The following is a 16,447-nucleotide window of genomic DNA, read 5'->3' as shown; positions in this document are numbered from 1 at the left end:
CACTAATGTGCAACCACTTTAAGTTATTAGCTTTAACATTATCAGTACATATTTAGCTCACAGGTGGTGAGTGTGCAAAACTAAGCATATGCCATGTGCAGTGACACAGACGAGATCACCATTACAGCAATCTGCAAGTGATTGCACGCAATCCGGAAAGCTTGCAGACAGACGCTCTTCATTTAACGTTGTTCTTTATCTTCCTCCAACATCATTATTTAAGTAGAATTAAACAATCATTTTTAAAGATCTTGACTTTCAAATGATGTTTATTTGTTACAGTGTGACTGGAAACTATTCTAAATGGTATATGTCTCCTATTTAAATTGAGAACTGAAGCAAAAAAATGTGCTTTCAATAAGACATATTCTACCAACAGACATTTTCAATTACAACTTCTGTGTTGGGTCCCTGGAGTCTATAGAAATACTGATCACCAGAGAGAGGGATGAAAGCTTGGATTCATATGGGGATCCATTTGGGGGGAATTAATTGGTTGGTCATCTGTTCTATAGTTAAGCCTTAAACTAGGATGATCCTGAAATTGTTCCTTCCCACATTCTACACTCCACACGCATGATTTAAAAAAGAAGATGTTCCTGCTAAGAGTTAATAACTGGGCTCTGCTCACAAAAGCTATTGCCTCTGACATGGCAGTAAAAACCGAGTAAGACATGTAGCTATCTTTTGGAATTAAATGGAAAAACTTAAAATTATATCAGAGTTCTCTAAACTAATATTGCCAAAATATTTTGCTATTCTTGTAATTTTTCTGACCTTCTCTCCTTTAGCAGAAACAGTGTTGATCAATTATTAAAGAGTTGTATTAAGTCCCCCACATCACATACATGAGGACCTGGATAAGAGAAATATATCCAAGACGACATTTCTAGGTCACCACTACGTTTCAGATCAACTTCTATGTTTGGTATGTACACTTCAACTTTTGCTCCATTGGTGCATTAGCAACACAGGGTAGCTGACAAAGTAGAGGTGGCCTCAGGGCTGTGAGGCAGGTTTGTGTCTCAAATACCAGGAAGGGATGCCCAGGCACTGATCCCACATTTTGCTGATGACAACAATGTTACTGAAGACAGATAAAGGTACTAATATTTGTGGTGAAAAAATATTTCTCATTTTCTCCTCAGACACTCACTAAATGCTTCTTCCACTTACCCTATGGATAAAAAGAACAACATATTCCAAACCATTGACATGAGATACACCTACTACACTGAAGTCGACATTGGGATCTCAGCCAGTGCCTTCCTCCTGCTCTTCCACATCTTCACATTCTTTCTCCGGCGCAGACCCAAGCCCACAGACCTGCCTATTGGTCTCTTGGCCCTCATCCACCTGATGATGCTATCTGTGGGGATCAAGGCTCGGGGATCGTTTGAATCTCAGGGTATCTGGAATGACTTCATCTGCAAAACAACTTTCTACTCCTACCGGACACTGCGGGGCCTCTCCCTGTGCACCACCTGCCTGCTCAGAGTCCTCCAGGCCATCACCCTCAGCCCCAGGAGCTCCTGGTTGGCCAAGTTCAAACAGACCTCCACACACCACAACCTATGTTCTCTTCTCATCCTGTGTTTCTTCTGTATGTCCATTAGCAGTCACCTCATCACCACCATCATTGCCACTCCCAATTTCACCTCAGAGAGTCTAATGTATGTCACTGATCACTGCTCTATCAGGCCCATGAGCTGTCTCCTCCTAAGACTAACAGTTTCCATGTTGGTGTCCATGAGAGATGTCTTCCTCCTGGGGCTCATGGCCCTCTCCAGTGCCTACATGGTGACCCTCCTGTGCAGGCACAGGAGGCAGTCCCGGCATCTTCATGGCACTAGCCCTTCTCCAAGAGCCTCCCCAGAGCTCAGGGCCACCCGCACCATCCTGTTGCTCCTGTGCTTCTTCATGGTCATGTCCATTCTGGACTGCTTTATCTCCTCCTCAAGAGTCCTTTTGAACAATAGCCAAATTCTTTATTGTGTCCACACTATCGTGGCCTACAGCTATGCCGCCATCAGTCCTTCGGTGTTCATCAGTACTGAAAAACGTATAATTACCTTTTGGAAAACCAATTGGGGAGGTGGGAATCAATGTTTCATTGTTCTCACAGATAAGTTCTCTGAATGAGCCACTGCCCTGGCTTCATAATGTTCTACTGTAGCATCCAGTGTATGCTGTCTGGGGTAAGAATACTACGGAGTTAAGCTTGATGTTTGGATTTATTTGCTTTGATGCATGCACATAACAAGTCATAATAGATGATGGGACTATGTACTTGTGCAAGCTGACATAAGAGAACTTTCTGTGTGAGTGGCTCCTCAAGACAGAGTGGTGAGTTTGATCTCACTTGTCACTGCATGGTGTGACTCACATAGTTACAGAGTCAGTAAAGTTTAAAGTACTAGGAACTCAACAGTGAACTGTACATTGCCTTACTAGGTATCTAATCAGTTATTACCATAAGTTCCCATATGATCCAGCAATTCTACTTCTCAGACTCTGCTCCTAAACCTAGTTCTGTCGTGAGCTGGTTATTGTCATGGCCCAGCTTAATATGGTCCACCACTGCCCCAACACTCACTGATGGGTACTGAGGTCAAGCCCTGACAGGCAGCCCCCCTCCCAGCCATAGTTATTGAATGCATTGGTAGACAGTGGTTTATATCAAGAATCCCAGCTCAGGGCTCCCACATGGGCGGTATATTGGTTTGGCCCTAAAAGGTCCTCTGGTTTCCCTCTTCCAAGTCACCTGGTCTCAGCCCACTCATTAACTGCAAGTGCAGTAGCCAGGTTGGTGTAAGTCCCTCAGAAGCTACCCTCACCTATAACATTCTGCTCATCAGTGCTCCTTCCTACACATCTCCAAAACCACTTCCCTGAACAATCCACAGCCCCCCATGCCTGGTCCTCTAGCAGTGTGCCATGCCAGTCTGGTGCCCTGCCTGCCTACCCAGGACCCACACACACTTGTGCCAGACCCTGTCTGCTGGCATAATGGCAGATGTACAGATATGAGGACAAGCAGAAAGATCTTCCACCTACTGGTTCACTCCCCACGTGGCCACAACAGCCAGAGTTGGGCTGATCCACAGTCAGGAGCCAGGAGCTTCTTCCAGGTCTCCCATGTTGGTACAGGATCTCAAGGCTTTGGGCAATCCTCAGTTGCTTTCCTAGGCTACAAGCAGGCAGCTGGAAGGGAAACAGGACCACTCCAAAACTGCAGCATACACATTCTTCTCATCAGTGCATGGAACATCACCCAGGATAAACTAAATACTAGGTCATAGAATACAAATCTCAACACATCCAAAAAGATTAAATAATCCCATGTGTCTTTATTAACCATAGTGGTACTAAGCTGGAAATTAGCAAATGAAATTCTAAGAAATGCACACATACATAGAGACTGAACAACATGTTTCTGAATGAACACTGGGTTTTGAAAACAGCAAAAGCAGGGCCCAGCGCAGCAGCCCAACAGCTAAAATCCTCGCCTTGTACATACCGGGAATCACATATGGGTGTTGGTTCATGTTCTGGCAGCTCTGCTTCCTATCCAGCTCCCTGTTCTTGGCCTGGGAAACATGTCAAGTACGGCCCTAAGCCTTGGGATTCTGCACCCACATGGGAGACCTGGAAGAGACTCCTGGCTCCTGGCTCCTAGCTTCTGATCGGCTCAGCTCTGACTGTCACAGTCAATTGGGGAGTGAATCAGTGGATAGATCTTCCTTTCTGTCTCTGCTCCTCCCTGTATAACTGATTTTGCAATAAAAATATATTTTTTTAAAAAAGAAAATATCAAAAGCAAAACTTTTCTTAAAATGAATGAAATGGGGTCCAGCGTGATAGCGCAGTGGTTAAGGTCCTCGCCTTGCACGTGTTGGGATCCCATATGGTCGCCGGTTCTAATCCTGGTGGCCCCTCTTCCCATCCAACTCCCTGCTTGTGGCCTGGGAAAGCAGTCGAGCACAGCCCAAAGCCTTGGGACCCTGCACCCACGTGGGAGACCTAGAAGAGCTCCTGGCTTCAGATTGGCTCAGCTCCAGCCATTGCGGTCACTTGGGGAGTGAACCATCAGACGGAAGATCTTCTTCTCTGTCTCTCCTTCTCTCTGTATATCTGACTTTGCAATAAAAATAAAATCTTAAAAAAAAATTCTAAACAGCGAAGAATGACCTATACATGGTGAAAAATTTCTAGAGATTTTCCATGTAACACTGCAGCCATCATTAACAATAGCTTTTCTTGATATCTACTGCTGGATCCAGCTCCGAGCTTTCAAATTTCTCATAAAAATCATGATCACGCTTTCATCCCGATAGTTTATTTTTTTTCACTAGATTGAACGAGTTTCTGCTTGTTTTTTTTCCCCTATAATAAGTTGTTTCATCATGTTCTGGGCTATGTGTTTGACAGTGATGAGCCTTCCATGCCCCCACCTTTCATTCACGGTGAGGTGTCTCTCCTGCTAGAGGATTTCCTTCAGTTCCTTTGCTTTGTAGAGCTCTTCTTGCACGCAGGATTGTCAGCAGGTAACTCTCTTGCTCAGTCACACTCTGTCACTGTCACTGGCCCGTGGTCACTGGGCTGGGAGTTTGGAGAGCTCTCCTCTGCAGGCTCACTTCTCCCCAGTCTTGTCTGTGGACGACACATTGCACATAGTCTACCTATTAGTGCTTAGATCTGGACTTGCTTTCTTTTAAGTTTCCATTTCTTCATGGAAAGGGGCAATCTTTTTGCTTGCTACATGTTTTAACCTTTGAAATGCTGGGAACCGTCACTGTAAAGGACTGCTTTCCAGTTCCGACACTTGCAAGGTCACTGTGTCTACCTGAAATGACTGCTGGTTCTCTGGACAATAGATCACAAGGCCCCACTGTTACAGGCCTCATGATTACATATGGAACTCAGAGAAATGACATTTGGGAGTGAACACAGCTTGGCTTTATTCCCTGAGTGTGCCCTCCCTTGCTCCATTCATCACTAGGGCAGGGCAGGGTCGTCAGAGTCCTCACAGAGTTGAGCACGACTCCAGTGACACCTCAGCTTTAATTGTAGTCTCAGCCTGTCTGCCACCACTCAAACCTATATCTCCAGCTCTGACCAGACTTTTCAATTTCTGTTTCCATGAAATACACTGATAACTGGACTCACAGCTTGAATAAGGAAAATCAGTTTGGAAGACATGAAACACAGGACCAATAACACTCAGGAACCAAGTGTTCTCTGTAGGGCGAACCTGCGGAAGAAGGTGCATGGCCCCCATCACAGTAGCGGGATACTCAAAGCCACTGGGAGTGCTGAAGGGGGCACCAGGGTATGGAGTGCAATGGGTTGAGATTAACACACTCTTGGGATCAAAAGGAGACAACTCAGGGTCACCTACAGGGCTGGGCCCCTTCTGTAGCTCACCATCTTGTGTCAGAGAACTCAGAGGAAAGTTTTGAGCACAACTGCTGCCCCGCCCCCCCAGATTGCTATTATCTAGGAGACAATAAAGGAAATGAAGAGAAGGGTGACATGTTGCCCTGGGGACTCCACACTCTGCTGTTAACTGGTATCCTGTCTGCTTCTTGTAGACATTAAAATGAGGCCTGCAGAGAGATGAGCTAAGGAATGCTTTCCTTAAAGCTCTGCAGGCTCATTCTGGTGCACAGAATCCTCATACCTGTCTGGTAAGTGACTCTTTTTCTCCACGTATGGTAAAACAGGGGATGGGTAGTGGGGGACCTCAGGGCAGGGACCAAAAGTGGTATTTGGACCAAGGGTGGATTGTGGAAGCCTTGGAGGCATCAGCTACAATTGCCTTGTGAAGTTCAGAAATGCTTTCTGTAGAATGCAAAATGGAAAATTGTCTCTTAATTATTAGACTTGCAAGTCAACTTGATCAAGGAAACAATTTAAGGATTCCATTTGTTTTTCTGAGAAAAATAACATTGTTGACCTGCTCTATCAGTACTCAAGTCTGTACTGCCATTCTTGCTGATGATTCCAAAATTGAAACAAAATAATTTTAAACGTATCCATGGAAGTTGTGAGTTTTAATTTCAGATATTTGTTTTGTAAAAATACTGCTTGGATTCATCCTCACAAACCAAATACACTTACCATTTGTATAACTGATTGATACATTTAAAGCACCTAATAATTTCAGATTCTTTGTGTATCAATGAACTTATTCCTTCAAAAATCCCTCTCCTAAATGGAACTTAGCTTGTCTCTGTCTCTCTCAGTCTCTGTTTACCAAATAACTAGTCACTAAATGGTTGGCAAACTTTTAGCACAACGGTTCAGATGCCAACTGAGTGCCCAAATCCTAGTATCAGAGTCTCTGGGTTCAAGCTCCTGGCTTCAGCTTCTGACTCGAGCTTCCTGCCAGAGCCCACCTGGCAGCAGTGATGCTAACAGCCATTGGGGTCCTATCACCCACAGATTAAAGCGATGGCCCAACATATCCTAGAAAGTAAAGGACTCAATGAAGGAATAAATAAAATAATGAAAAATGATATTCCACCCATGGATCCACTCCCTGAGTGACTACAACAGCCAGTGCTGCACCAGGTTGAAGCCAGGAGTGTCTTCTGGGTTTCCTAGCTGGGTGGCAGGGGCCCAAACACAAGGATCATCCTCCTCTGCCCTTCTAAGCACACCAACAGGGAGCCAGATCAGAAGTAAATCAGGCTGGGTAATGTATGGATGAATGGACGGAAATTGCACCATGTCCTCAGCGTCTCCATCCTGCTGCAGCACAGGACGGCACTCAGGCTGCAGAGAAAAAGAAAGATGTGCTCTCTCTCCCCTCACCCACCCTGTCTCAGTCCAGCCTCAAGGTCATAGGTCATCTTATTTTTTAGTTTATACATTTTAGTGTTTTTATTTTATTTTATAGTGCTTAGTTTTTTTATTTAATTTGTCAGATAGACAAGCAGAGCATACTTATCAAATACTAGCAGAAATAGTTGGAAGTATTAAAAAAAGTAAAATTCCATCAGAGTTCTCGCTGTATAATATTTAACTACTTTTGTAATTTTTTTATCCTTTTTTAGGCAACAATAAAGATGACATATTACTGGAAGATCTGCATTAAGTCAGGTTTGAGAACTGACTTAATTCAGATACTGACATTTCCCAGCAATTGTTACGAGCAAGAACCATTTCCATATCTGGTATACACTTCATCTTTTTTCATATGTAATATTCATGAAACCCTGGCTAAATGACTAATCATGTTTTATCGGTGAACTGGTCAGACAGCCTCATAAGCTACTCATAGTCATACTAAATGGAGATTGAAGACATAAATTCAAGTAGTCTGACATTAAATTCCTCGTGTATGGATATTTGCTAACATATTAAGATTACTTGGCCTGGCAATAAACAAACCACAATCAAGAAATCAATGAAGCAACATGATGTCAAACATGGATAACACAGAGACTCGGCTTGAGAGGGTTTTATTACGTTTATGCTTCTTTCCAAATTCAACATCATTAACAACTGCACAGCTCTCAGTCAATGGCTCTTGTCTCTGAAAAGCTGAACACTGAGGCAACAAAAGGAATAATTTTCACAATGTGTGATGATTTCCACTATAGAGAAAAACAGATTATTCTTGGAGCTCAGCAAAGATATGTATAATACAAATGTGACTGGGAGTGGATGTGGATGGTTCCCAGAAGCTGGAGGAGGTGAGTCCTAAATGGGTCATGGCAGGCAGCCTGGTGATGGATCTATAAATTGTGAAGATGGTAATCATGCTGGCTGAGACTAAGGAAGCTGTTGATTTTTGTAAGAAAGCACTGTTCTTGCTTTTCTTCTCTGATAGATGCTATTTGCTGCATTTCTCCCCCCAATACAATGAAAAACAGCAAATTTTATAATAATATCGACCTAAGGAACATCTTTTTCTGTGAAATTGGCATTGGAATTTCAACCAATGCATTCATACTTCTCTCCCACTTCCTCTCATTCTTTCTCCAACACAAGCCCAAGCCCATCGACCTGACCATTGCTCTCTTGACTCTGACTCACTTACTGATGTTGATCACCATGAGTTTCATTGCTAGAGACACGTTTGGGTCCCAAGATTTCTGGGATGATGTCATATGTAAATCAATTTTCTATATTTACCGGGTGCTGCGAGGTCTGTCCATGTGCACCACCTGCCTGCTGAGTGTCCAACAGGCCATCATCCTCAGCCACAGTAGCTCCTGTCTAGCAAAATTCAAACGGATACCCTCCCATCATAGCCTGGGCTCCCTCCTTCTCCTGTGGGCCTGCTATTGCACTATCAGCATTCACCTAGTATTTACCATCATTGCCACCCCCAATTTGACATCAAGCAGCCTACTGTACGTCACTGAATCCTGCTCCTTTTTGCCTTTGAGTTACTCCTTCAGTCAGCTGTTTCCCACACTGGTGACTTTCCGGGATGTCTCCCTTATAGGGCTCATGGCCCTCTCGAGTGGCTACATGGTGACCCTCCTGTGCAGGCACAAGAGGCAGTCCCAGCACCTCCATGACACCAGTCTTTCTCTACGAGCCTCCCCAGAGCTGAGGGCCACAAGGGTCATTCTGCTGTTTCTGTGGTCTTTTGTGGTATTGTTCAGTTTGGACTGCACTGTCTCCTCTTTCCGATTTATGAGGAACAGTGACCCAAATATCTACTGCATCCAGATTCTTGTGGCCAATGGCTATGCCATCATCAGCCCTTTCGTTTTCCTCATTACCAAAAAACAAATAATTCTCTGTTGGAAGTCCTTGTGGCAGAGGACAGTTAATGTTTAATTAATCAGTGATGGATAAATAAGCCAATGCCCTGGCCTCAGAACAATTAATGGTGGCACCCAGTGTGGGCTCACTGGGTTATCTGAGATGCAGAGTTATGCTCGTCTCTCAAAACTGTTTTCTTTCACCGATGCACCTTAAAAATATGAGGCAGATCATTGAATTACAGAACTTTGTGAGGTCACACAAGGGTTTCACGTTTCTGGAAACTTTCGGAAGGGAAATCCATGAGGTATAGCCTGGGATTTCCCCAAACACTTACTTGTATGCGATAGTTCACAAACTTCTCAGTGAGTTAATAATCTCAGAGGTATATGTTTTGCCTAACTAGCTATGTAAGCTATTATGAACATAAGCTAAGTACCATTTGACCCAATATTCTACTCTGTGTGCACATCAATCAGAATTAGATGGTTACCTTCTTAGAATTATGTCTATGAAATACATCAAATATATTCTTTTACATTAATACCTTTTAAAAAATTGAATGGAGAGAGAACTTCCAGCAGCTGCTGGCAGTACCCAACTCAGGTCGTACTCAATGCTTGGGGCCCTGGCCACAGCTACCGCTGCCATGTGGTGAGCAAGTCCTGGACTTGTCTGGGCCCAAGAGGTTTCTCCCTTCATGGTGAGTAAACTGGGAAGGGATCTCTTGGGAGCAAAGGCAGGCCCTGCCTCTACCTGCTGCCACCATAGTGCAGCAGGAAGGACCTAGGGGAATTTGACCTCTGGGCCTGGGTGGAGAAAACTTCCTGTAACCTGGCGGCTGCTTGGAATGCCCAAGCAAGGTTGGACTCAAGACTTGGGGACCTGGCTACAGTTACCATTACCACACAGTGAGCAAGTCCTAGGTTTTGGGTGGCAAGCGCATTATTGGCGCCAGGCTCCATGCCTGGTGGCAAGCTCTGGGGTCTTGGGTTGTGTGGAATTGCTGCCTAGGTACGTCCATGAATGAGGCCACTGCACACGTCGGTGAAAGAATCAATATGAGGGACTCCCCACAACAGGGTCACTTTACTTGAAGGTAAGCGAGGGTACTGAGACCTGGTGGTTTGGAGGGAAGAGGCCAGGTGATTTGTACGGGTCAGATTGATAGACCAGCCTACAGTGAGTCCTGTGTAGGACTTGTTACCACCAAACAATGCTGACCACAACACACCAGTCCATGTGAAAGCTAGGGCTGGAGGCCTGTCTTGAATAGTTAGATCCTAGTACCTGACAGATTATCAGAACAGGAGATGGTTCGCATTAGCAGGGCCATGACACTAACCAGCACACGAGAGAACCAGGTCCAGGGGTAGATTCTGTGCAGATTTTGTGAGGGATGTGTGGGCCCAACCCTGTGGAAATACAAGTCCCGCTGGTCAGCTCAGGAGTTGGGATGGTGATGGGCTGACTTAGGTGTGACCATGGAACCTGCCATCATTGATGGGTACAGGGACCAATAACAGTCTGGGCAGATCCAAGCTACAGCACCCAAATGTACATTCTAAAACAGGGTGAGGGGTGGGCCATGCTGCAACATTCACCAGCTCATACAAGGCCAAGATGGAAGGGTAGGTTACGCTGGGTACTGACCTAACACCCACTGGCATGTATGAGATCTGAGTCTGGGAATTGGTTAAGTGGGGGAACTTGGGAAACTGCCCTAGTGGGTCATAACTCTCACTGATGAGCACATGGTCTAGGCCTGGGGGTTGGGCAAGCTGGGCAAAGTAGTTCTAATGGCTAGCTATTTTGTGGGTTGGTCATGGAAGGGGGCAGATTGGGCAGGGTTGAGCAAACCTTAGCTCATCAGCAAGAACAGAAATCAAGCTGGAGCATAGGTCATGATGAGCTAGGCTCTTACACCTACTGTTTTGCATGAGCCAGGGATACCAGGCTATAGCATCTAAGACAAAGGCCAGGACAGGTGAGGGGCTATGCCAACCTGGGTCAGAGCAACCACTGGCACATGCACAATCAATGGCTGGGAACAGGCCTGGTTGGGGAGCTAAGGGGACACCCTGCCTGGGTTAGGTTTCCCACTGGTGAATGTGGGGGCTGGAGTGTGAGCTGCGGTCTGGTCTGGATAATGCTGCAGTGTCCCTCACACAAGTGTGAACTAGGGCTGGGCACACCAAACAGGGCTAGACTCCAGCACCCAGTGGTACTCTGGAGGATCAGGGTAGGTATAGGACAGGCTAGGCTAGGTCTCTGCCACCTACTGAGCCATATGTGAGCTGCATTCAGGTTTGGACCAGCCTTGGCTGGGCTGAAACATCCAACAGTAAGAACCGGAATGGGCTGAAGGCCGGTCAGGAAAGGCCACTGTTCCTGCTAGGACAGGAGGTGGACTAAGTAGGGCTGGACCACCGGTGGACTCCCCTGTGTGCTCAAGATCTGACATTGGGAGAGGTTCTGACAGAGGAACTTGAGAAACTCCTGTCAGAGTACAGTCCCTACAGGTGAGTGCAAGAACCATGATAGGAAGCAGTCCAGACTAGGCCAGGGAACACTACCCACCAGCATACATTTGGCACAGGTCAGGGGAGGACCAGGCTGAAACAGTTCACATCTCACACTGGTGAATCCGAGCACCTGAATAGAGTGTGGGTCTGGCTGGGTTCAGTCGCAAAACATATCAGTACACATTATGGCTGGGATTGAGTGCAAATTGGACTAGGCTGTAACTCCCACCAGCATGAGCTGGAATTGGGGGTGGGCCAGGCCAGGCCAGGCTACAGCACCCACCGGCAAATGCCGAGGCGAGGCGGGTCTTGCCAGACTGAGCCACAGCACCCAACCAGCACATGTGAGAACCAGGGCGCAGGCGGCAAAGCAGGTAGGGGGGAATGTGGAAGGCTCCTCTTGGACCACCACTCCCATTGGATAGCGTAAATTGGGATGGGGGCAGACTAGACCAGGCAGGGCTACAACACCTATGGGCCTCATGTGAGCTACATCAGGGGAAAGCCAGCCTGGGTTGACTGTTCCTACTGGTGTAATCATAAATCAGAGTGGGTGAGGGTTGCTTGGGCTTTGCCGCAGCATCAGCTGGCAGAGGCTGGCATGGGGATCTAATTCTGTCAAGTTAAATTGCAGAGCCACTTTGAGAATGCAAGATCTGTGAGTGGGAGTGGGCCCATTAGAGAAATAGTGGGCACCTCCCTCTTGGGTTATCACACCCACTGGACAGCATGAAAACAAGGACTTGGGCAGTGGTGGCTAGACAGAGTGGCACCCACCAGCATGTGTATGAGCTGGATAGGGAGGGGGGCAATTGGGTTGAACTAGGCTTCAATGCCCACTGACATGTATGAGAGCTGAATGAGAATGTGGAACAGACAGGACCAGTATGCCGTACATACTGGCAAGCACAGGAATCAGGGCAGATGGCGGGCCTGGTGGGGGTTATTGCAGGTCACTCTGACTAGGCTGCAGACCCACTGGTTTGTGTGAGGGCCGAGTGAGTGGTGGGCAGGATCAGGCTGGACTGCAATACCCATTGCTTCGTTTGGAAGACAGGGCTGGAAACAGAACTGACCCAGCAAATGCATCCACCAGCATATGCATAAACTGATTGGGGCAACAGACTGTGCTGGACCCTGTACTGGCAAGCATACACAAGAATCAGGTCTGGGATCATGTCAGACGAAGTTTCTTTGGGGATCCCTCCAACTGAACTGCTAGACTCAGAACCCCAACCATGAAGAGAAGACAGAAACTCTAAGGTGGACTATATCAGCCAGTGGATTCTGGAGAGATTTCAGCGTGCTTGGAATGGTGAGAATGGCAGCAATTCAGAACTGTTGAACTACCAAAACCACTTGAGCAGTGCCTTGGAGTATGCCCCAAGTTGGGAACCCTGGGATGGTTGGGAGGCTGGGTGGGGCTTCTCCCTTTATCTCCCCTCTTACCCCAGATACAGAAAAAGAGAGAGAATGTGGAAACAATGGTCTTACCCACTTGACTCTGTGCTCTAATCAACGATGTAAAGATTATCAAAATAAAATAAAAGTAAAAAAATTAGATGGAGGGACTCAAACTCTGTGTACCCCATTGTTTACAGTAGCATGATTTCCAACAGTTAATGGTAGAAGCAACCCAGTGACGGTAGCCAAACAGCGTGTGAACAGAATAAATCCATCCACATAGTAGATGCATATGCAGCCTTAAACAGGAAGAGGATTGTGAGCACAGCAGTCATGGTGCTCAGAAAAGGGTGGAAGAGGGAGATACTGGTTAATGGATACGGAAGATCCGTTCAGGAAGAAAAAGGCATTTTGGTTTGGGTGGTGTGATGGTTACACAACAGGATGAATAAATTCAATGCCACTCATTATGCACTGAAAATTGCTGAATGGAAAATTTTCTGTTTGTATTTACCATCATGAAAAATGCATGAAATTTCCTTATAGGCAACTGTAACAATGATTCTCTCTGAAATTAAAAAAAATTGACAATTTTCTATAGATGGCCACATAATTTTCTATAAAGAATCATAGAAAATTTGTGCCAGGCAGTGATTTTAAGACTGCTTCCTAAAGTCCCCAATTCTGTATCTGTAAATTTCTCTAATGGAGGAAAATAAGCTGTTGGCAAAGATTCTGTTTAGGACCCACTGTGCTGTTTGGTCTCATAACTCCTACGAATGTAACGGTTCAGGGGAAGTCAACACACATATGTCAAATATTAGGTAAATACAAGGAAACATATGTAGGCTTTACATCAACTCAGGCTGTGAATTTTAGGGACTATCTCAGTATTTTTAAGTTAGGAATACAAACATAGAAAATAATATTGGGTATGTTTTTTTACATAAGCAATACTAGTACAATATTCAATATTTCCAAAATGCAATGCAAAAAAAAGTTATAAAATTCAATGCCACTGATATTCTGTTATCTGGTCATATAATCGTTCAGACTGTTTTGCCTGTAGGATTATGATTTAAAGAAATAACTGAAAATTGAGATGGCATCTAGTAACTTTTCTAAACATTATGTTATATACTTTTTAAATTTATCACAATACATAACAGCATAAGTGATTTATATCTATTACTTAACATGATAGACTACTACACCACTAATAAAAATTTTAATTGTGGGAGAAATGAAAATAAATTATCTAGTTGAAAACTTTAGAGAACCCATAGACAGTTCCCAAAATCAGACCTCTAGAAGGCAACAAACGCCTGGAGAGTGCTTAGCCAGCTAACCTCTCGTTCTCATGGCACCTTGCCACCCACACCCAAGCTGAGAAGCTTGCCGGATTCAGGCACCCTCACAGATGGAAAATAGCAACACCAAGTGGCACAGCCACTTAGGAAACATTGTGGCCTCTCCCCGTCCTTGAAGATCAACTTGCCATACAATCCAGCAATCTCACTGTTGACCATCTGAAAACCTAGGTCCACACAAACTTTGTATGCAAGTACTTACAGCAGCTGTGTTCAGAATCGCTGCAGAATGGAAGGAATAAGTACATCCTTCAACAGGAGAATGGACAAGCCAAGACCAACTTCCTTACCATGAAGATTGCCTGGCAATGGCTGTGCTAGGATGGCAATGAAGACAAAGTTCCTTTTTAAAAGGCTTTGTTATACATATATTATTATTGTTATTTTACTTGAAAGGCAGAGTTACAGAGTGAAGGACAGACAGATAGAACTTTCATCCACTGGTTCAGTCGCCAAAAGGTTGCAATAGCCAGAGCTAAGCCAATCCGAAACCCGGAGCTAAGTGCCTCTTCCAGGTCTCCCACGTGGGTACAGGGTCCCAAGACTTTGGGTCATCCTTGACTGCTTTCCCAGGCCACAAGCAGCGAGCTGGAAGGGAAGTGGAGCAGCCAGGACAGAAACTGGTGCCCATATGGGTTCCCAGAAGATGCAAAGCAAGAATTTAGCCACTCTGCTATCGCACCGGGCCCATAAGTTTTTTTTTTTTTTAATAGTTGATGCATTTTTAAAAATATGGATGCAAAAATACGGATTTAAAAAATGTGGATACAGGTATTGTATCCACAACCAGCACCATCTCACTAAAGAGGAATATGAAGCATAGAGGACACACAGGGAGTGACCTGAGACCCAAGGCTCCCAGAACAGGTGGCCTGCAGCATCCTATGAATGCTCAGGGAAGGTGGAGGGGAACACACTGGGGCTATAGGGACAGGCACTCATCCAACCACTGTGTCCACAGTGGGTCTGCAAATTGGGTAACTGATGCTTGGGAACACGTAAGAGTGGGTTTATTCCTGTGTTTATATGAACAGCACTTAATCGAACCGGGAGCTGGACGGCTGGACTGGAGGCATGACGCTGAGCAGACTGAAACACCAGCAGTCCACAGCTTCAGTGCGACCTCAACCCCTGGAGCACACATGGCCGGTGACCCTCCAAGTCCCACCCTAGACTGCCCAGAGGAGAAGCCTCCACAGCACTCTGCATGCACAGGTTCCCTCGGCACTCCTGACTGATCTAGTCAGAGACGGAGAGGCAGCCACTGGCCCAATGGCCTTCACTGCTTTCCCAAGCCATCAGTAAGAAGCTAGATTGGAAGTGAAGCAGCTGGGATTCTGGCGCTAGAGGTGGCAGCTTACCCTATGCCATAGCCTGGACCCCAAACAAACAAATCTTACAAAAAAAAAATGCAGCTGCATTCCGAATGAAGTCAGGGCTCCCTATACCTGTCCTGGGATATAAATATTTATGTATTTATATACTTCTTTCTAAAACCTTTATGTGTTATGTGTATGTTGTAAACTTGGGTAACATTTAAATTAACATTTCCACTTACTTGAGATTTAAAACCAAACAAGTTGTCAGCATTCAATCAACACTTTAGCAACTGCACACATGTTATTTTCCTTTAGTACTAACCTTTCTTGTGTTTAGAAATCAGTACTTAAAACGTCTTTATCTTCGGTCATTCCCAAACATCGAGGGACCATATCTGGAGGAGAAATATGAGTTTATTGGATTCCGTCAAGAATACTGCTGAAAATAAAATTGTCAGTATAGCTTCTCTATTTTAAAATACTGGCAGAAGTGCATAAATATTGCATAAGAATGGTACATATGGACCATTCTTTGCAAGCCAACTTGGGAAGTTTGAACTGCTTTTCTGAAGTCATCATCATGACTCAATACGCTCTCCAAGCTGGAAAGCCTCGCTCTCAATTTCACTTTTTAGATACCACTCTAAATGTGATATTTAAGCCAGAATTCAAAAACACTAAGAAAAAAAAAAGGGAATGTGGAGAAGAGTAACACCAAGTTGTGAGAACTCAAAACTATTTTTTAAAGTCTCCAAAATATAGGAATGGAACCCCAGTGGTCTAAGCCTGCAACCTCCCGAGGCGAGGAGAGCCGCGGCCGCCGCTGGACCCGGAGACCAGCCTCGCGCGGGTCTGAGGGAACGCCAGGGTGACGACCACCGCCAGGACCGGGCGCCCGGGGAAAGCTGACTGACAGAAAACTGACAGGGCAGAGCTAACCTAGTCGTCTCTCCAAAGGCGTAAACTTAAGTAAGGGGAGACGTGAGGGACAGGAGGCCCGAGAACCGACGACGGCGCGGGTGCCACACGCCCGGCCTTCAGGAGAAGCGCGCGGGACGGCCTGGCTCTCCTCCCTGCAACGGGAGCCACAGGCCTGCGGGCG

At 45.6% G+C, this 16,447-nt stretch overlaps 2 protein-coding genes and 1 long non-coding RNA gene across 3 annotated transcripts in view; 2 read left to right on the top strand and 1 right to left on the bottom strand.

Moving 5' to 3' along the window:
- The window catches only part of LOC131482901 (uncharacterized), a 34,143-nt gene extending 17,828 nt beyond the window's left edge, over window positions 1-16,315 (bottom strand). The window contains exons 1-3 of the long non-coding RNA XR_009247397.1: window positions 16,285-16,315; window positions 15,668-15,740; window positions 13,171-13,224 (exon numbers count right to left, since the gene is read on the bottom strand). This is a non-coding gene — a long non-coding RNA (uncharacterized LOC131482901). The remainder of the gene's footprint in view (window positions 1-13,170; window positions 13,225-15,667; window positions 15,741-16,284) is intronic.
- Window positions 1,162-2,343, top strand: LOC101517057 (vomeronasal type-1 receptor 48-like). The gene has a single exon (XM_012925934.2). The coding sequence runs from the start codon at window positions 1,180-1,182 to the stop codon at window positions 2,140-2,142; it is 963 nt and encodes a 320-aa protein (XP_012781388.2). The 5' UTR covers window positions 1,162-1,179; the 3' UTR covers window positions 2,143-2,343.
- On the top strand, window positions 7,818-9,213 carry LOC101517304 (vomeronasal type-1 receptor 90-like). Its single transcript, XM_004581684.2, has one exon. It carries the CDS (start codon window positions 7,873-7,875, stop codon window positions 8,800-8,802), a length of 930 nt encoding a protein of 309 aa, XP_004581741.2. The 5' UTR covers window positions 7,818-7,872; the 3' UTR covers window positions 8,803-9,213.
- Window positions 16,316-16,447: the final 132 nt, after the last annotated feature.

Source organism: Ochotona princeps, chromosome 21, assembly GCF_030435755.1.
Source record: "Ochotona princeps isolate mOchPri1 chromosome 21, mOchPri1.hap1, whole genome shotgun sequence".
In the NCBI taxonomy this organism is placed as follows: Eukaryota; Metazoa; Chordata; class Mammalia; order Lagomorpha; family Ochotonidae; genus Ochotona; species Ochotona princeps.
This window is presented reverse-complemented; position numbering and strand designations above follow the sequence as displayed.